The 21303-nt window shown below is 44.0% G+C and overlaps 1 protein-coding gene across 7 annotated transcripts in view; it reads right to left on the reverse strand.

The window, feature by feature from the left end:
• Window positions 1-21303, reverse strand: part of LOC100223646 (low-density lipoprotein receptor class A domain-containing protein 4) — a 327058-nt gene that overhangs the window by 37014 nt on the left and 268741 nt on the right. For 3 of the 7 annotated variants that reach the window (XM_032746929.3, XM_030265938.4, XM_002187759.7), the window contains 2 exons: window positions 20670-20723; window positions 8790-19414 (listed from right to left, as the gene is read on the reverse strand). The exons of the other annotated variants lie outside the window; for them this stretch is intronic. In XM_032746929.3, the coding sequence (XP_032602820.1) occupies window positions 18872-19414; window positions 20670-20723 (597 nt within the window). In that variant the 3' untranslated portion in view covers window positions 8790-18871. Of the gene's footprint in view, window positions 1-8789; window positions 19415-20669; window positions 20724-21303 lie in introns of those variants that run through there. 7 annotated transcript variants of the gene reach the window in all.

Genomic DNA, 21303 nt, shown 5'->3' on the forward strand with positions numbered 1-21303 from the left:
TGAAAAGGCCACTTGGTGCCCAGCAGGTACCCAACTATGCTGCAATTTTAACTAGGCTAAAGTTGACTTTCATCCTGTATCTCACTTATAAATTATCTTGCCATGATAGTAAGGTGTAGTTCTTGTTAGTGACAGTCAGCCTTAGCGTGAGTCTGCATGGCTGGCAGCCAGGGGCCACCACCCTTTGGAGAGGCAGTGTGCCTGCACTCTGCTGGCAGGCTGGGGCAAGCAGGGGGCACCTGGGGACAGCACAGGGTCTCCTGGTACCCAGGCCAGCACAGTTGGCACACTCATGTGGCAGCAGTGTTCCTGAAGGTGGAGCAGCATCAGTTGGTGCCTTCAGCAGCAGAGAAGGAACAGGGGAGCAGGTGCCTTGGCCTGGGAAAGCAGTTTGGCCGCAGCACCGAGAGGCCCTGAGGCAGCCCACAAGTGACCCAAGCAAGGGAGTGTCCAGCAAGTGCCAGGAGTCCTTGGTGAGGTGAAAAGCCTAGAAGCCCAGCAGCACCTTCCATTGCCCGTAGGACCTTTCAGTCAGTGCTAACAGGGCTTGCCTTTTTACCTCTCACAGTTTAGCATCCTCGTGGGAAAGGGCGGTCCCTTCAGGCTCTAGAGGGTGGGTGAGGGTGTGGGTCCCTCCACCTGCGCAAAGCTTCAGAAAATTGATGAGACCAGGACTAAGGCATGTCCAGAAGCAAAATGGCTGCTTTGGCAACCTCTCCCACTGCTGCCTGCTCCCTGCCTCACATGTAACACTGCTGCACAGCATCACAAAGTCACAACCTGCGACGCGGCTGGACCTGAAACTGGGACAGTGCTCAGCTGTAAGCCTGAGCAGGCTGGGCCTGCAATTGGGCATCCCAAGATGAGTCCAGAGTACATGCTGTGATCAAAGCAGGGAATCTGTGTCAAAACTGGGACTCCAGGATGGAACTGGAGTAGATGTTAAGCTCCAAGCAAGGGGCAGATTTGAAATTGCATCCCATGATAAGACTGGAGCTGAAGTTGCAAACCAATGCAGAGCCAGAGCCAACATCACAACTCACTACTTGGCTCGGGCCTAAGTTGCTGCTCGAGATGGGGAAGAGACAAAAATCAAAGCCCAAGCACTGTCCAGAGCGAAAATTGCAGCTAAAGGTGGGCACAGAGTCAAGACAATATCCCTGCTGGGACTGGACAGTCCCAGGACAAAACAGCAGTCACCACCTGAGGTGACAGAGCCAAAAAATTCATAACCCAGGATGGGCTGGAACCAAAGCCATGGCCAGAGATAGGGGACACAGCTATTTCTGCCCAAATTGTTGTGGCACCCACTGTCTGAGCAAGGACCAGAGCCAAATTTGAGTTGAGGCAAGTAGTGGTCCAAGATAGGGCAGGAACTGAAGCTGATGAAGTTTTAGCTCTCATCCAGATTCTGTACTCCATTATTATATAACACAAAACTTCATAGAGTGTTAGCAAGTTGTCTTCACAGCTTAGTTAGACAGAACAATCCTTTTCCAGCCACTGAGCCAAGGTCACCATTGCAGCTTCAGGCCCCAAAATGTATAAACAAAAGCAAATTGGGGTGGGGGTGGGGGATGGGGGAACAAACTGAGAGGATGGGACTTCATAACTTGAAGCTCTAACTGGACAATTAACCCAAATACACAAATGGACAAAACTCATAAAAGTGTGAAAACTCATGGGGAAAAAAAAAAAAAAAAAAACAACTTATAAAAGTGTGAAAACCCATTGTCCAAATTGGGTGTAGCGTCGGCCAGACTCTTGTACTGCCCAAGGTGTAACCTTTAAAGGCCTTTTTAATCAATACCTACTTTATTTCTCTTACTCTGTCTAGCTTCGGTTCTAGGTAACCTTTCCAGGCATCAAATTCACAGCCAAGGATTGGGCTAGAGCTGAAATCATGCCCAGAAGTGCCACTGAGATGAAGCCACAGACCAACATGGGCTACAGCCACAGCCACAACCTGCTATCCAGCCCTAGCCACAGTCACAGACAAACAGGTACTGAAGCTGCAATAGCAACCTGGTAAAAATAGACTGTGGCCAGAGCCAAAGTCACAGCTCAATATGGGACTGGAGCAGAAGCCATGATCCTCACCGGGGCTGGAGCAGGGACCACAGTTGAAGCCCTGATCCAAAAACTGAGCCAAACTCAGGTCCTCACAGTGGACATGGCTCAAAAATAGCCACCAGTCATTGAACAGGGAACAGGGCTGAAATCACTGCCCAAGAAGCAAAAGTTGCAGCCTGAAATGGGATAAAGCAGAAGTCATGAACGACGCAGGGACCAAAGGCAACGTTGCAACCAAGTATCAAAGCAGAGACAAAGATGTTCAGGTGGCCAGAGTCTAGGTTACAGCTTGACACGGGACTGAAGCTGAAGTAGCAGCCCAAATAAGAGCTGTAATAGCCTCCCAGTCAGGGCCAGAGCCAAAGCTGTGATCTACCATCAAGCTGTTGGCAAAGCATCTGGCCAATATCTGGCCAGAGATTAAGTCACAGCCCAATAACAATCCAGAACCAAAACTGCAATCAGAGACAAAGCAGGAGCCCAAGATGGCAATGAAGCCAAATTTGTGGCCTGAGCAATAGCTTAAGCGAAAGTTGCAGATGAAGATGTGGCTGGAGACAAAATCACAAGCCAAGATGGGGCCAAAGCCAAAGCCATGCTGTGTCCAAGTCACAGCAGCCTCCTGAGGAGGCTTTAGACCCAAAGCCTGGGTAGACCCAAAGCAGCCACCTGGACAATGGCCGGAGCCAAAGCTACAGCCAAAGATGGGGCTGATGCCCATCTTGACCCAGCGTTGAGCCAGAGCTGCAGTAGCAGCCTAAAGTGAGCCAAAGTGAGGCAGAGCTCAAATTGCTGCCATAGATGGGAGGAGATAAACTCTCGTTCCAATATCTCTGCAAAGCTGAGGTTAACAGCTCAATCTGGCGCCAGTCACAGCCCAAGCAGGGATCAGAGCCAAAGTTGCTGCCCCATGTCAGGCCAGAACCAAAGTCATAAACCGAGAAGGACAGAGCAGAGTCCAAGACCAAGCGGGGCAGAGCAGACATGGGAGCCTGAGCTGGAGCTGGAGGCAGAGCCCTGTGTCAGGCTGGGGACAAGCTCGTGAGCCAAGATGGGACAAGAATCAAAGTTGTGACTCAGGATGGATCTTGGAGCTGCAACGGCTGCCAAAGATGGGGCTGGAGACATGATGGAGGCCCAAGGTGGCTCCTGATCTCCACTCACAGCCTGAACAGAGGTCAGATCTGCAGTCACAGCCTGGTGGGACCAAAGCCAAAATCACAGCCCAGCCAAGGGCCAGAGCTGAAGCCTGATACCAAGTTGGAGATGATGGGACAGGGCCAAGGACCCAGGGCTGGAGCTCAGCTCAAAGAGTGATACACAGTCAGAGCCAAACCTATGACCAAAACTGGGCTGGCACTCAAGTATTGGCCTGAAAGAGGCAGGAGAAAAAGTTGCCAAGGATGAGAAAAAGACCAAGATGGAGCTGAGTGCAAATGGCAACTCAATAAAGGCCAAAGCTGAATTCATATCCTGAGCAGGACCCAGAATCAAAATCATGGCCCAGGATGGGCCCAGAACCAAAGTCAGAGCCTGACAGGGGAACCGCTGAAGTCTCAGCCCAAAAGGAGCTGAAATCTTGGCCTAAACAATGGCCAGAGTTGAAGCAATAGTGAAAATGGGGCCAGTCAAAATAATGGCCTAAACAAAGACCAGAGCCAGTCACAGCTGAAATTAGTGCCTAAGCTGAAGGTGCAGCTGAGCCTTTTGAGCAGAGCTGGAGCCAAAGCTGTGACCCAGTAACAGGCCAGAGCAAAAACAGTGACTCAAGGTGGTGCTGGAGCCAAAGTTGAAACAAATTCTTCTGATGTGTCCCCTTCAGGGTGTCAGCTTAGGGCATTGCATCATTTTATCCTTGTTCATCATTTACCATCAGCAACAATAATAATTAGAGAATTTTAATTATCCCCTGGCAATTAGCTGACTATTTTTATGATCTTAAGTAGAAAGATTTGATTTCAAAAGCCCGCAGGGTAACATGTAGTCTTAACTTTGGGCTTGAGTTTAATGAATTGATTGGACAATCAGAGAGGAGGGGACACAGGGGAGGATATTCAGGCTTGTTTAGGAATAATGCCCAAACATTCTACCATTCTCAAGTCAGCTCCATTGCCAGTCAAGTATCAAATAGTCTGTGTCCTCCTCTCATACTCATGATGAATCAAGAATCTTATGTACTCTTGCAATCAGAATAAAGTCATAAAACTGATGTAATTTCCACCTGAAATGCTATGCTGAATTTGTCAGAAATACAGTTGGGATCCTACATTTAATATGAATGAAAACTGTACTGCTGGGAGGCTGGTAGTGGAACAGATCCAGCACTGGTAATTTCAGTGGGCTGCCCTGGTGACCTAAAGCAGGCACGGAGAGACAGCACAGGCTCCTTGTGAACACTGCCTTGAGCTGGCCCTTGTGCTTACTGATGACCTCTCATCTGCGGTCACAAAGCAGGTGAAGACAAAATCCAGCTCCACCATGAAGTTCTAAATACACAAGCTGCAAGTTTACCTCGCATCCTTTTTTTTTTGTTACCATTCACATGGATTTGTTCATAGGCACAAAAAGAGTTGCCAAATATTGTAAGGATGTGAATATGAGAGAACATGAGAGAAGGCAGAGATGAGCAGTGATGCTGTGCTTGCCCTTCAGTTGAATAGACTCTGCAGTAAGTGGTGCTGAGTCCCCTCAGCTGGCACTGTCAAGCACTTCCACCAGTGCATTTGCACCAGCTCTTTATCCAGGCACGGCCTGAGAGCTGCCTTGGAGCACCCTTCCTCCAAAAACAGGTGCCTGCACACAGCTGTGGCCTCCAGCTACCTCCCAGATGTGGCAGCTGTGTTTCAGTGGGGAAGGAGATCTTTGTACGAATTGTAGTGGAGAAAGGGAAATTTCTCAGCCTTGGCTAACTGATGACTAATGATATGGTTAGCTCAATCACTGAATAAAGTTTTTATCCTGGATTAGACAAGAAAAGCCATGAAAATAAAGAGAACAGTGTCATTTTATAGAAGGAGTACTCGAAGCTCTGCCTAATACACACTAACGGTGTATTTTCTGTTGCTGGATTGCTGTGCACTAGCCCTCACACCTCTGCACAGCATGTACTCACATACAGACAATCTTCTTCAGAAAAAAAGAAGTGCCAGTGCACAAGCAGCACTCAAGCTACAGCTGCACAGTTTATTCTCAAGTACAGTTTTACTGCAGACAGGCACTTCTGTGCCACTGTTAGGTGGTGATTTTAGTGCACCTGATGCCATTTCCCTGACTGAGCACAATTTTACAGTAAAGTGCCTGATTGCCCTAGCATATGGCTGGAGCTAGCATGCATATTATCTATAGGTATAATATACAGCATGACTGTAGAAGGTGAGAGGGCTTGCATGCTGAGTAGCTAATGCAGTTATCACTCAGCCACAGGGCTTTTCATGTTTGCCAATGCACCTCTCGCTGAAAAGCTTTGACACCCCGTACTGCACCTGTAACTTCCCAAAACAAACACAGTCAGTCACTATCAGCACCTCTGATCTGCAGGAGGGGGGGGTCAAAGAAACCAGACTGACTCTGCAGTCCCTCAGTCAAGCCTTTCCTGTTAGGCTTTTCCTGACAATACATTAGTTGAAGTTACCAGCTCATCAACTTTTCCCCCAAGAGATATAAAGCTTGCAGCATAAGCAAATTTTACAGCACTTACAATCCTAACCCCATTGTCAGGAAAGAACTAGCTCCTATCCTTTTTGCTGTTGCCATAAACCCTGCTGAACAGCAATGCAAGCACACTTGTGCTTTTATATTTGACTTACATGTCTTCTTCACTAAGTAAAGCCAACCAGGGCAAACTTGGTTCAGCTCATGAAATATTCACAGCACTGTAACACAATTACACGTGTATGCATATACACAGGGACATGTAATAAGTGGGAATGTTCTCACTGCTTTGAGATGAAAATGACTTTTTTTTCTTTTCCCCTAAGAATTTCTTGCTGCCCAGGGTTAAATGTAGGTCAAGCTGTCTGAGCCCATGTCTGTGGCACACAGAGAAGGATTAAACTGGAATTTTCCACTCAACTCAACTGTCAATCACTATAATGTCTGCAAATGTTAAATTAAGCTGGAATGATCTGGTGTTGGCACTGACAGGGGCTCAAGGGTGGCATTTTGGCCTCCATGAAAAAGATGCCCTCTTTCTTTGAACAAGGGGTGGCTATGTCCTGGCTGCTTGTTCAAAGCCCTGCCAAACAGAAAATAGCTCTGTACAAAACAGTGGGATGTGTTGGAAGTGAGCAGAGAGAACCTGTACCTCACAAGTGGAGGGACTGGGAATGGTGGTGATAGAAAGGTGACTCCCAGCATTGCCATAGGCTGCACTGAGACCTGGCATTTACTTCTTCATGTGTGCTTCCTCATCTTTAAAATACACTTAGCACTTTTCTGCTGCCGTTCTCCAGCACACTTCATAGTGGAAACCATTAAAGGATACAAAATATTTTGTCTGATTTACAGATCAGCCCCTTTATTAAGGAGAGCCAGCCTTCAAATATCCCCCTCTAGCCATAGCAGAACAGCCTATGGACAGGCTTAGCATGTGGCAGGTATCCCTGGGATGCACCACGCAGTCCTGCCAAAATAAATAATGTATTTAAGGCAACTTGGAACACCTAAGGCAAGCCAAAATTTGCCGTTAATAACTGAAGCATATAGCTTACCCCTTATATTTTGGAACATTCTGGGAACAAGTAGGGTTACTGACTATACAAGGACACTGAGAAACTCAGCTCATCAATTTTACCACATGTAAGGACTTCAGTGTTTCAGCTCTAATCCCCATTCTCAGGCTCTCAGGAGCAATAATTTGGCAGCCAGTCTGGAAAAAAATGTAGAAAACAAGCAAAAAAAAAATCATGCAAGTTTTTAGTTTTCTTAATCAATGCTAGAGTTCTGCAAAAGCAGCACAATGCAAACTGCACAAAAAGCAGGGCATCGCCTCAGTAGAAGCAAGCTATTACAAGAGGATTCAGCAGTAAGGGTTTTAAAATGTGCATTTTAATTAGAACTCACTTAAAGCACAACCGATCAAAACAGTGATAATGAGAGAAGCCTAATTAATTTTTGTCTAAGTAACGAAGTCTCATTACAGAGGGGTCTTTGGAAGAAAAGGGTCTGGGATGTTAAGAACAGGGTGTTTATAATGAGACACAATACTGCTGGGAGCCTGGAAGCCAGACCTAGAGGTTTCACAGGACTGCAGCAGCCACTATATTAATCTTTCAGCAGAAAAAAGTAACCCTACTGAGATGAGACATCCCATTTACAGCTGACTTGCAACCATTGGCACTGATATTAAAACACAATCAAACAGAATGGCATATTATAAACTAAATATAAATACAATTAAAACCAGATTAAGTAAAAGATCAAAGCAGGCTCAAAAAATGCAGTTTCCAGGGAGTTCAGGGTTCAGACAGTAGAGGAGGAGCAGAAGCTTGGAGATTTAGAGTACTTCTAAGGACTAAATTCTAAAGAAGAATTAAAATGCTGCAGATGGAGAGAGCAAACTCAGGGTGGTTATAGGAAAAAAATATGATTAGTTTTGACCCAAAAATAAGTACTGTAACATTTAAAGAACTAAGGTGTTTGAAAAGAACAGCAGGAAAATGAACCCCCCTGGTTCCTCTCTGAGTGGAATGTAAAGGCAGCTCCACAGCAGGCTGTCAGAAGTGGGATGGACCATGGTTCCCACAGCAAACCTCTTCCTGGAAAAGACCTGCAAGAAAGCCCCAGGTTTGAAGTATCAAACTCAGCATCACATTGCAGCAACATAGACATCAAACTCCAGCAAGCACAGGTATAAAATATAAACCAAGAAAACTATGTTACTTATAATCATGCTAAATAAAGCATCACTTTTTACACAGAATGAACAGAAATTACCTGCTCTTTCCCAGTTTTGTTAAGCTTTAGTATGGCAAAGTGGCACGTGCCAGCCAGGGATAATTTGATCTACCTTGCAAAGATCTGTATCACCAGACAAATCCTCGTGTGTTTCATGGGACCTTTTCATCTGGTTTCTTACTAAGAGCATCATCCCTCTCTTCTCCCCATTACTGGATCACAACTGCTCTTGTTTTAAGCACTGCCCAAAGCATGTCCCAGCTTTCTAAAACCAGGTAGTGGATCTCCCTCCCACAAGCCATATTCTGCACCTTCATTTTTAAAAGAATTTTTGCAACTCAATGCTTTGGGGGCATTGCTTATTCCCTCCGTTGGTCAGTCAGCACTGCTGTGCCAGAGGCTGCCACCACCAGCAGGGCTTTAAATGAGATCGAGGTGGGGTTGTTATCTTAAAGGAATTGAAATCACGAGCTGGCTTAGATTAAGTGCCTAGACTTAACTCCAGTGTGTGACAGGCTGTCTCCTGCCACAGCCCATCTTAGGGCAGAGGCAGGGCAGAAACCGTCCCAGCATTAATCACCAGAGCGTGAGGGGCAGCACGCTGATCTTAAACCCTCATCAGACATCCACTTCCCGGGCCTCACATAATGTTTCAAGGATTGAGTCCTCTCTCAGTCCTTAATGATCTGCTACCTGCTTGGCGGCAGCAAAACAGCAAGGGGAAAACACAAGTACTTATTTTTACCAAAGCCCCTCTAGTGTTCCATGCTTTTTTGTTTTTTTTTCACTTTGAAGGGAAAATAAATCCAACAGGAGACAAATGCATTTAATAATTTTTAATAATTTTGTGCTATGGTTTAACCACAGCATATTAAGAACAAGCATAAAATCTGTATTTAAAACTAACAACAGCACTTAGAGCAACATCTTCCTTTAAAAGTATTGCAATAAACAGACCTTAGGTCTAAAAACTAGGACATCACCATTTGCTCAATTAAAAGAGTCAGATACACAACAGTTGAAACCTTTTTCTGTATATAACTGGGAGTTACGGTGGAAAATAAGCAACAAATTAATTGTGTTAAACAGAAAATAAAATTTAAAAAAAACCAAAAGTAAAGCAAGCCAGGTTTGTCATAGCATCACATGAACAGCTATTGAGAAATTCCAATACAGTTGTAAAAAGACTTACTGTTTTTAATAGCTTTGTTTTACAACAATAAATTTTAAAAGAAAGATTAAATATTGTTGATAGTGCTGTACATATTTCAGAATAGCTTGAAAGAAAATGGACAAAAATAATAGATGTGTTGAAAATGTCATCTTGAAAGCCACAATGTTGGAAATACAAAAAATTAAAATCCATACAGCAATAAAGCATTTTACACTGTAAATTAACTAGCAAGAAACAACAAAGAAAGGGTAACACTCTAGGCATTTGATGGTTAATTTTGAGTGTAACAGCCTGACTGATGTATATACCATCATGAAATGCTCTGAGCACAGCAGCATTGGGCAGTTGAGAGTTATACAAAGATAAAACCCCTATCGACGCTTATGTAGTCTTTATATTATGAGTAGAAAAGCTTTGTTAAAGAATACTAAAGTGATTTTTAAAAAATTATTATTATCATTATTTTTGCTGTCCAGGTCTATGATGCCTGAGGCTCTCGTAACTTCTGCTCATAGTCCTTTTAAAATCTTGGCTGCCTGCTGTGCTTTCTGATAAATGGAAAAGCATGAACACAGCTGTGAATACACTTAGTAGATAGTCTGCTCTTTCCACTGCAGCTTCAAAGCAAATTAGTGCCTCTAAAAGAAGTCATGCTCGTGTTTGGTCCACTCAATATGCATGTTTTGTTATGATAAATCCTACTCTAGATTCCTCCAGCAGGAGGTTTACTCTGTACAGTCTCCCTAGTGAAGGCCCGGGGTTTTTTGTTTGCTTCTCTTCCTTCATGCACAGAAGTGGTACTGCAGTGCAAACAGAAATGTGAAGATGGCCAGGCAAGGCACACTTCCAAAACAATTACTCCACATCCTGACAAACAATAAATGAATTAACAGGTGACAATCACGAAATACGTGTATTTACCTATGGTACATGCTTACTGACAGAACAGCTCAACATATAGAAGGATGTGATGATACAAGCTACCTATAAGGGCATGATGATGCAGAACTGGCCATAAAAAACTTAACACACTTCTTTAAGACAAAAAAAAAAAAAAGCTAAAACAACCATGGTAACATTCAGATACAGGACTCCTGTGAGGGCTTTTAAAAAGCTATTTACAGACAAAGGTGTAGATGCTTCAGGTTGACAGAGAAGCAGTGAAGGACTGTGCCCCAAGGCACCATCCTCCAGCGTGACGGACCGGGTCGAAAGCCCACTCAAACCAGAGGAAGCCCCACCACTGACTTCACTGGCCCCGGGTAAGGCCCCCTGAGTTTTAGCACAGCGCTTTGCTAGTCATCTGAAAAACCAAACCAAAACACCATCTCAAACATCTCCCAACACCTTGCTACCTTACATCTGTGGTTAAAGCCTGGCAAGTATAAAAAAGCTACATACAGACAGGAGTATCTATGAAAGATTAGTTGGTATCCATCTGTGAGAGGACGAGTCTGTCTCGGACCGATAAACTTTTCTATCACCTACTGGGATAGTTAGAACAAACAGTTTAGAAAAATAAGTATAAGCATCTGCAAGTCCCTACACTAGAACTTCATGTTGAGATTTCCTGAGGTATTTGCTTTACCAAAGAGCGTGCAGGGGCACGGGAATCGAGCGCCAAACATGGGGAGACGCCGGAGGAGAACCAAACTGCCAAGGCAGCCTGGCAGGAAGCTGAAGTGTAATATTACTTCCCACACCTCTTCCCCTATTGGGTTTGAACAGGTCTAAGCATTTCTCTGTAATCTTAAATATGAACCTGGGTTAAGCCATTGCTATCAGAAGCCAACACAGCAGCAGAGCTGCCAACTCAAAGCTCCCACTCAAACCCTGCATTCAGCTCGCTACCAGGTGGGGCCATTCCTGTCCACCCTGCAAGAGCACCAGGGAGCCCATCCACACCCCAAGCCCAAGGACAGTCTGTAGTGGGCACAGGTTGGCTGTTGTCACAGAACTTTCATTGGCCTGTTTTTGATTTTGCAGGGATGGTTTGGGTCAGTTCCCACCTGTCTGAGCTTCATTTCAAATCTAGGATGTGATTAAAAAGGTTTGAAAGGTTTTAGCCTATTTCTAAGTTAAAAAAAAAAAAAAAAGGTAATCAAGGATAGTAATAAATAATGTATCTGCTGGAGAAGTAGTAACTAATACTGGTCCAACTCAGCAATAGCAAGGCAACAACCAATACAAGAAGCAGCTAATTGCAAGGTTAAAGCTGTGGAGGTTTTGTTTGTTTTGTGGTTTTTTTTTTTCCTTTTTTTTAAAGTGACACATTAGAGAAAAGAAAAGAAGAAATCTTCACAGCAAAGATGCATCAAACAACTAATTGCTATACACAGGCTTGTCAAAAAGGATTTGTTTAACTTTTTTCCCTTATGATATTATATTGATATTTAATAGGAAAATAAAATACATAGACTTTTTGTAATTTGTATGCGTTCATTTGCAAACTTTCTTACAAAAAAAGGACCAAGCACAGATTGGCATTCACAAAGTCTATGCCGTTTTTTGTGTTAAAATTGGTATCATCTGTACACTATCTTACAGTATTAACAACATCTATTTGTTTTTGTATGTTTGTTTGTTCTACCCATTGGGTAGGATATGTGCATAATATATTCAAGTTATACACAGCACCATACAAAGAAAAAAAAAAAAACAGAAAAAAAAAAAGACAACTGAAAAAGCACCATTTTAAGTGAGGCACAACAAAGGTGGGAGTGCAAGGCCAGATGCAAAGCCCCCTGAAGTTGGCAAGAGTCTTCCTACCAACTTCAGCGGGCTTTGGATCAGGCCCTCGAGTGCAAGGGGATTCCTATCTGCTCAGACCTGAACGTGAGGCACCTTAGTTGCTTACAAACTACTGACATGCAAACCTCCTCAAAATTATATCTAATAAGGATGTATTTAATTTATTAGTAAACCTACCACAGCAGACAGACAAGCACAAAGTAAGGAGAGAAAGGAAGAAGAGAAGACACAGCTTTGTCACCCACGAGATCCTACACATACCGTGTTGTTTCAGAAAGCTCACACACCAAACCACTTAAAACAGCAGCAGCAATATAGCAAAGAAAATAGCATCATCTCTGGCAGTAAATCACACACCTGTCAGAGGGAAGGGGAAGTATATCTACGTTACAGTTTTGTTTTTTTATCATTAATCAACATAAAAAGGTAAGCTCTTTTATAGCAAGAAAGCAACGCGAGCAATACCTGGGTTGCTTGTGTTCAGTCTAAAAACAGAAGAGACACCAGCAAGGCAGAAGTAAGAGCCAGGAGAGTTTGTGACACAAAATGGTCCTTGATCTTCCCTTTCAAAAGCAGAACTGTACTGGGTTGTTACCAAAACAGCATTAGCATCCCTGAAATACATTTAATGCCAATGACAATTTCAAGAAAACATCAGTAGGCCCCTCCACTGCATGTCTGTGGTACTAAATAGTGCAGCAAAGCACTCCATTGAAACACCTACACTTCAGTTTGCTGGGAAGAGGCAATGCAGGTCTCAGGTTGGTTTTAGAGGATGAACTTAATGGTGCAGCTTCTGTCTATTCCCCAGAGCTGCACCAAGAAAATGACTTTTTTTTTGCTGGCACGAGTGTGCCCAACAGGGCTTTTGCCAGCCCAAAAATACAATCAGAGGTGGCTCAAAAGGTAATTTACATCCCTGATTAGTGAGGATAGGCTGGCAAAGAATATATTAAATACAAAAGATATCCTGCCAACATTTTTAGTCAGCAAACTCTCAAAACCTTAAACTTGAATTTCCTAACGAAACATACAGACCAGTTTTTGGATGGGAAACCTCTCTAAGTTCAACACATCCTCAGAAGGGACTATTCAGTGTTCTAAAAGGCCTCAACAGGTCTCAGACAACTCAGTAAGACTGCCTCTTTCCAGGGACTGAAATGACTGACACATTTGGGGCTAGCATAGGAGAAAAGTTGTAATTGTACTGGTTGGCAAGCAGGAAACACAGCGCAGAGAAAGACCAGATATGTGTAATTAAATTATGTGCAACGACCTTTATCTAAAAAGCAAGGATGCAATCAAAAGCCAGACTTCATCTGAACCCACTGCACAGAAGGATCACTTGGTTCTCATCATCAGCTGGGTCTGAAAAAACATGCTTATGAGATTTAGGGTACACCAAGTATTACTTCCTTCCTGTACATCAATACACGAGGTCTGCATTGGGGTTATCCCAAAGCATGAAGATTTTTCAAAGCTCACCCAAAAGGAGAGAGAGCTCTTGGATGGAAGATGCACGAGTGCACCAGCTCACAGGCAAGAACTGGTGCAGCAAGAAAGCCCCCTACTGATAAAAACATAGGTCATGACATTTACAGGAGCAAAAGTAAATATTCCTCAGGCTTCCTGTTGTTTGACAAATGACCTGCCATTGTTACTGAGAGCCATTTAGCACTTCTGGAAGGTGATCATGGAATAGAAACTAATACAGACAGAATCAAGGGGACAAGTCTGCATGCAGGTCTGTATGTGCATGGACATGACTTAACTGTAATGACCAGAGCAAACCTGTGAATAATCCTAAATACTTTCAAATGTGCCAACAAACCTATTGTTTATCCTTGGGGAAAAGAAAATATTAAAAAAAAAAAATTGACGTATAGATATTTTCACCAACTTACTATTTTGTTTTTCCTCACCTACAAAATCAGGTTACCTTAGCTACCGTGAGCGTTCAGAGATAGAGTCAGAGAAAGGTTAGCAATCAATCTTCTCCAAAGCATTCAAACATTCCTTACAGATTAGAGTGTCAGTTTTAAGGTCCAATATCTCACTGCCCAGCAGGGTTAGAAACAACCGTCTCAGACAGCTCTGTTCCAGACAGCCTCCACACGGGGCTCTCCAGCAGGACAAGGATTTCTTCTCTATTGCAAAGAAGTGCATTCCTTAATAAACAATGCAATTCTGCTCCCTACCCTTCCCTGTACCCCATTCACATGAAAAAAAACCACAAGAACTCTCAATGACACTTTAGGAAAAATGTATATCTGCAACAAGAACATTCAGAGATTTGGCATAACAGAAGCAGCTCCCAGCTGGGACAAACTCGTGTAAGAAGTGGGCAAGCAGTAAAAAAAGGCCAAATGAAGCACAGCTTCACTCATGGCTCCCGCAGATTCCATGGGTGCAGGAATGCAAACATCTTCCTCACTAGCAGTCATTAACTTGTACATGGGCCATATGCTTGAGTTTTCATACTTCCAAGGAAAATTGGTGCTGTAATAAAGTCCCACCAGCCCAAGACTGGCCTACATGCAGAGTTCATCAGTGACAAGACCAGGAGCAGCATAATTAGATCCCCCCATGATGAAAACATCCTATTATGCAAATTCCTGTGAATTCTGCACATGCCACACACGCCAGGAAAGGGATCTGAACACTGCACTGTTGGCTGGTTACCCCTCACTCACATCTTTTAAGCAGCATCCCACTCAGTCTGCTTGTCCAGCACTGAGAAAAGCCCAACCACAATTGTTCTAGACATAGGTACAGTATTAGAGCTAAGTGCCAAGTGCTCCATTGGTAAACTGGGAGAGAAACCAGTTTTTTTCCTTTGCTAAACCCCCTGCCTTTTCTAGCCCTGAAAGATCATACAAAAACACCAAAGATGGGGCATATTCAGCATCAAGAAGAGAGCCATGCAAAGACACGTAAGGGAAAAATTAGTCTTTACAGTAGGACAGAGGTCACAAAACTTTATTTCGTAGAGTTGCATTTAAAAGAAAAAATAATCTTTTAACCTGAATATTTCTAAAGTAGGGACATCACTATACTGAATTTTGGGAACACGAGTCAGAAAATGCAACCAGAATTCAGGCAAATATGATCCATCACATAGAAAACACCACACACATACTGTGTGGGCTTTGTATATGAGACACATACACCAGATCAGTATGGAGGCAAAATCTAGACAATTAATGCTACAATGTTTGCAGAAATCTTTTATAATTTATACAAAGTTTCATTGAGTGGCTCTGGAATACAGTCTATCAACTCTGAGTATTTTCAGAGCTTATCTTCCATAAATGCTTCACAGAATTACCTATCTTCAGAGCACAACATTTCTAAGCCTGTAAAGACTGATAGTGATATCTACTTCTGGTATTTCTTTTACTATTCTGTTCTGTTATCAAGAGCAAATTCAACAGGTCAACAGAAGAAAAAAATAGAAAAACAAAGTATTTCAATGTTACACTGTTGACTGCCTTCTCACTGGAGAGCACTAATATCAATAAAAAATAGTCCATTTACTGCTAAAAGAGGCCCCAACACAGAAGATTGCAAGCTCACCTACAGCAAGTAAACTAGCCACTACACTCCCAAAGCTCAGAGGTACTGCCTGCATACTACATTTGGGAAAAAAAGAGCATGACATTAAGCCATTAGAGAGTGTCCAAAGAAGGGCCATGAGGATGATGAAGGGTCCCAAGGGGAAGCCAGAGGAGCGGCTAAGGTTACTTTCCTTGTCCAGCCCAGAGGAGACTGAGGGGAGACCTCAGTGTAGTTACAACTTCCTCATGGGGAAAAGAAGAGGGGCAGGCACTGATCTCCTCACTCTGTTGACCGGTGACAGGATCCAAGGAAATGGTTGGAAGCTGTGCCAGGGGCAGTTCAGGTTGGGTATTAGAAAAAGATTCTTCCCCCAGAGGGTGGTGGGCACTGGAACAGGCTCCCCCAGAGCACCAAGCCTGACAGAGTTCAAGAAGCACTTGGACAGTGCTCTCAGGCCCATGGTGTGACTCCTGGGGATGGCTCTGTGCAGGGCCAGGAGCTGGATTCAATGATCCTAATGGGTTCCTTCTAGCTCAGCTTGTTCTATGATTCTAGGATGAGAAGAAAAAGATGCAAGAGGAGATGCAACTATTAGGTGAGCAAATACCAAGTTATTTTTAAACAAATCTTTTCTGAAGAACTGGAAAAAGCTACATTTTCCAGACAGAAAATTTTTCTCAGCAAAGAAAAGAGACAGTATAGTGGACAATGTTAATGGGAAGTACATAAACCCACTGGCATGCAGAGAGCAAAAGATGGCAAAGGGCTGTTTTTAAAGAAAGAATGTTCCCAAGAGGCGACTTTGAAGGCAACTTCAAGGCTCACTTTGCTGAGATCTGCACATGGGGAAAGTTGGCCTTCGACCAGCCCAAGCCCAGGGCCAAGTTCAGGTGTGCTGTGCCATGACAACTGAGTTCCAGCTGTTCTTAGCTGAAGGCTTCTTGGCTAAACAATCTTCTTTTAGGCAACAGCACAGTATCTGTGTAGGCACACGCGTTTTCTGGCTTAAAGGCTCACTCCCCAAGTGACAGAAGTCACTGAAGACCAAAACCAACATTTGCTGGCTTTATCCTCTGGTTGGGTTTTGTTTGTTTGTTGTTTTTAACTAAGAATTGTGTTCGTAGGTTGTTTGCAAAAATCGAATTTCACAGCTTTTATTCCCAGGAACCAGACAGTGATGAGAGCCCCAGCTGACTGAAAGCTACCTAGTCATCTTCTAAACACCTGTCCTGCGGGTCTGAGAGAAAAAAAACCAAGTGAATCCCACCATACAATCTCTATCTCTCCCTTCAATTAATACATACGATAAAAGGCAGCTTTACTCTGCATTACCAGCATGACTCACACCAAAATAACAATTAGAGACAAATGGGTCTGTGTATTCAAACTAACAAGTTATACAAATGTTTTCTAAACTAGAATAAAATCAAATTAACTTATGAAGAAAACAAATCTACACTGAGGCCCAAAAGACAACACGGACACAGACACACAAACACACACACTGTTTTGGCATTAAAACTCTGCATAGATCAAAGATGCACTTCAGTTATCAGAGTCCCTCGTGTACAGAAGTCCTGCAGAAATCCAGCCTCCAGCCATGGGACCAGGGCATTGGTGCCCCTGGGGCACTCAGTGGCTGCTGCCCGCAACCAAGCACAAGGCTCAGGAAAACAGAAAAGAGTGAAAGATCTTAAAGCAAAAAGGTCTATGACACACTCATACACCTATATATTAGAAACTATTCAAGCTAAGACTCTAAAGATTCTTACTTTTAAGTCCATTTCCAAAATGCATTTTAAGTGCAATTTGTGCTTTTTCATGTGCTTGTGATGCCACTATCACCTTTTGTCAACTGAGCTCTGGCACTGCGCGTGCTTCCACATGGGAACAGCCAGTGGAGAAACACGCCACATGCCACGACTCAGGCAGGTAACACTTCCCAACTACTCTCCAGGCCAGTATAGCAAAACTCAGGGTTTACAGACACTTGGTGAACACATGAATCACCTTTACCCATGAGCACAGTCCTGCTGGCGTCGCACAGACATCATGGACCCCTGTTGTGGAAACAGGGCCCAGAGCAAAATGGTTTGCAGGGAGAACTCCTGGTGCTCCCACAACCCTGCCGGGGATGCGGCAGGAGCCGGCACCACTGCCACAAGTGCTCTTGGTACTGCTGCAGAAACACCACGGTGGGGTTTAGCCACAAGGGCCCCCTTCACTTCAACAGGACGGACATCCAGGACTGAACTTCAGCATCTGAAAGGATGAAATGGAGAGCGAAAACCACAACAGCCTCACAGTCTTGAACAGCAGAGCAGGGGAAAAAATTCCCACCCTGCATTTTCAAACGATTTATTGCATAATGTCATGATATGTGATTAAATACATTACAGGCTACAGTGAGGACAAAAATCTCTAGAACTGTAAGTACTGGTGATACTGCAGTATGAAAAGGAAAAGAATGGCAGCACTTAGAATCAACATATATCAACACATCTTGGAATTGTAGTTTTGCCATTTATGAAAGAAATAGTCTACACTGCAAATTAGCTAAACATTAAGCGATGGAAAATGCTGGGATTTTGTATTTGCCTTCTTCCATCCAAAAGTCTCCAAGACACTTCACTGATACGCTGCTATTTGAATGCAAATTATTGCAAAGACAGGTGTCCCTGTATTTATTGAACTGTAAAAGTCAAGAGATGTTAGGCTAAGTCCTGTCCCCATCTTTTAGCAAACCCAGGGGGAGGGGGTAAACTCCTCCAGATTACTTCTAGGGCTCTATCATTATTCCACAGGTGAAACGACAACATATAGAAGAACTTCACATAAAACAGTTCCCTCATATATATTTTTTTAAAAACAGTAAGATAGTGCAACTTTTTAAAACACATTTATCACAACACAAATTAATTCCTTGCATTCTTCTAAGTTCTCAACTTTATACCTTGGCACACAGAACAGGAATTTTGTTCCATATTAAAAAAATTCACACTCTGGGAGAAAAAAAAAAGCAAACTGGCCAATTCTTCCCCCATTTATCTAGCAAAACCACCTTCTTCCTTCTGCCATTCAGTGAGTATAAAACAGGCTGTACAAGCCCCATTTCTGTGCTAAGTTAACTTTTAGAATTAAATAATTGAAATAGTTTATTAAAAAAAAATAATATATCCCCCCCTTTCCCCTGAAACACTGCTCATAGACAAACCGAATGGAAGTTTGTATTTCTTTCAATCTGCTTTGCATGCAATTCCCCTGAAAGGAATCAGAAACAAAGAACTGGTTTGCACGTTTGGTTTTACTCAGTTGTACCACGTGAAACGTAACAACACTGTGCACTGGAGCACGGGGGTCTTCCTCCGCCGCCCTGCTTGGATCTCCTGTCTTCAGTCCAAACGCACCTGGGCAGGTAACTTAGACCAGGTTTCCTGGTTTCCGGTCCTGGCCTTTGCTGGGGACTATTGTGCTCTCTGAATTGTTCTGCTGAAACTGAAGTCTGCTCCCCCTCTGCGAGGAAGGAGGCATGTTGCTGTGCTGGTGATGGAAAAAAGAGGAGCCTGGGTAATGCCCCATGACCTCGCTGTACGTCGGGGGTGGTCCTTCCATCCTTCCATTACTGCTATAGTTGGTTGCACTTATGCCCGAATTGCTGCTGGGTGGGCAGGGACCCCCATTGTACATGGAGATGTCTATCAAGTCGCTATCAAAAATGGTTCGGTTGGGCGGCGCCCTGACGGATTCCCGGTTGAGCTCCATCTGCTGCTCGGGGTCCCGGAGCTGCAGGGTGCACGGGCCCTGGTACGGCGGTGGCTCCTCGCCGTCGGAGAGGGAGATGGTCGGAGGAAGGTCAATCTCATGCTGCATGTAAGGGTAAGTGGGCTGGAAGCGACTGAAACGGTCCCGCTGCATAAAAGATGGGGTGGTAAACCTGTCCCTGGACCTTGGGGCGTACATGATCTGAAACGGGAAGAGAGACACGCGTGACTCCACCTCTGCACAAAGCGCTGCGGGTGCTCCAATCCTCACAACGAACTGATGAAACACAAAATGCTTCTATTTGCCACCTGTCTTAGAGGTTAAACCCAGCAGATACCATGCCCACGTGAGGCCACATGCGTGCAGGTGAAGAGGCAGGAGGTGCAGGAAGGATCCAGCACACTCCAAAACAGCTGCACAAAGGAAGCCCAAGACCACATGGCTCCTTCTGACATTAAAACATTCCAAGCAAAAACAATTATTCCGTTTCTGAAACCAGGAAATAATTCTCTCTAGTCTGGGTAACAGACTAGTTCTACAATGTCCCAATACTCAATTTCAGCTGTAGTCTGAGCTTCTCCCTCTTACTGAGCGATAATGCATCCCCAAATAATTCAGATGGTCATTTTAGTACAATTTGTAAAGGCTCAGAGTATCTCACACCTTCACCATCAGAGTGTATAAGGTCTCCTCCTCCCTGTCAGTTCTCAGCCAGAACTCAGCCTCTGGGAGAACATACAAAGCTTCTGCATTGTGATGGAAAGTATGTCCCTGCTATATTAAACCCTGGAGAAGGACAGGCTTTACAAAAGGAAGTATTCAAGATACTCTGTGAGGTACTATTGCTCCTCCCTTGGTCTATCCCAGATCTGGACGGACACAGCAGCTTCTCAGATCCAGAGCTATCAAACTGCTCTTCTCTTTTTTGGATCCCTGCAGGGTCTTCACCCCCTGACCTTCACAGATGCAGGACCAACCACCAGGAAGTTCTGCTGCTTGTCACAGGACAGCTGGACCACTCAGAGCAATAGACCTACAAATTATTACATAGACAAGGGATCTGTGCTAGTTGGAAGAAGGGAGACACGGGCAATTTACACGTGTTATAAATCCAAGAAAAGTTCAGAGACAAGAGGAACAGGTCTCCCAGCTCCCAATGAATATTCGAATTACTGAGTCGATGTGGGAAAGAGGCACACCTCCATCACTTACTTGTGAATGCCTACTATGACACAGGGAGTTGCTGATGGAGATGAGGTGTCAGGTAGGCACAATTTCATTCTTTTATGAAAAGGTCTCAGGAATTTATGAAATGTGTGTTAAGGCGGGTGATGGTGTGAACTACACTGAAAAAGCTTTCTTAAAAAAAATATAGATGCATGTTTTTGAAAGGAACCAAATATACATTACAGGGAAAAAAAGAAAGCAGTGAAGATAGTCAGAAATCTGTCAGTACCTCTGAAGCACCCTGGCGTGAAACCGAGCTTTCTGAAGGCCACAAGCACCCCTCCTGAAATGTGGAAGAAAACAACAAAAAAATAAATATTAATCAATCACATCACCATTCCACCTCATTATCACAGCTCTTACCAGCAGTCATCTTCTAAGGACTGCCTGTCTCCAGGAGCTAAACAAGCAACATCCCATCCCTTTATTTCCAAAACATGAGCAAAGAGCAGCTCTGCTCCCAAGCAAGTCAAGCTTGATCCATTTTGCAAGTGCCAAGACGATAACCACAGCACCCAGCCCCACAGGCCATAAGGATGCAGCAAGCTGGTGGTGGCTGAGAGAGTGTGGCAACACATGGAGATGACAGGAGACATCTCAGCACCTGTGTGCTGAGCAGGTACCTGCCACCTCCCGAACCAGAAAGGGTGGCAGGTCTGACAAAGGTCTGCCAGCCAGGATCCTGATTACACTGCACAGGCAAAACAGTTCACAACAAAACCTGGTGTCTGTAATCTCAGTGAAGTGACAGACATACTAAACCCGGGGATAATTTGGTCAAAACTGTCAGTTGCCCAATTCCCACCATAAACAGTAGTTAAAGCAGCTGAGGTTTCAGCCACTTTTTCAAGCACTTCTCCAAC

The sequence above is a fragment of the Taeniopygia guttata genome, chromosome 2, assembly GCF_048771995.1.
Source record: "Taeniopygia guttata chromosome 2, bTaeGut7.mat, whole genome shotgun sequence".
NCBI lineage: Eukaryota > Metazoa > Chordata > Aves > Passeriformes > Estrildidae > Taeniopygia > Taeniopygia guttata.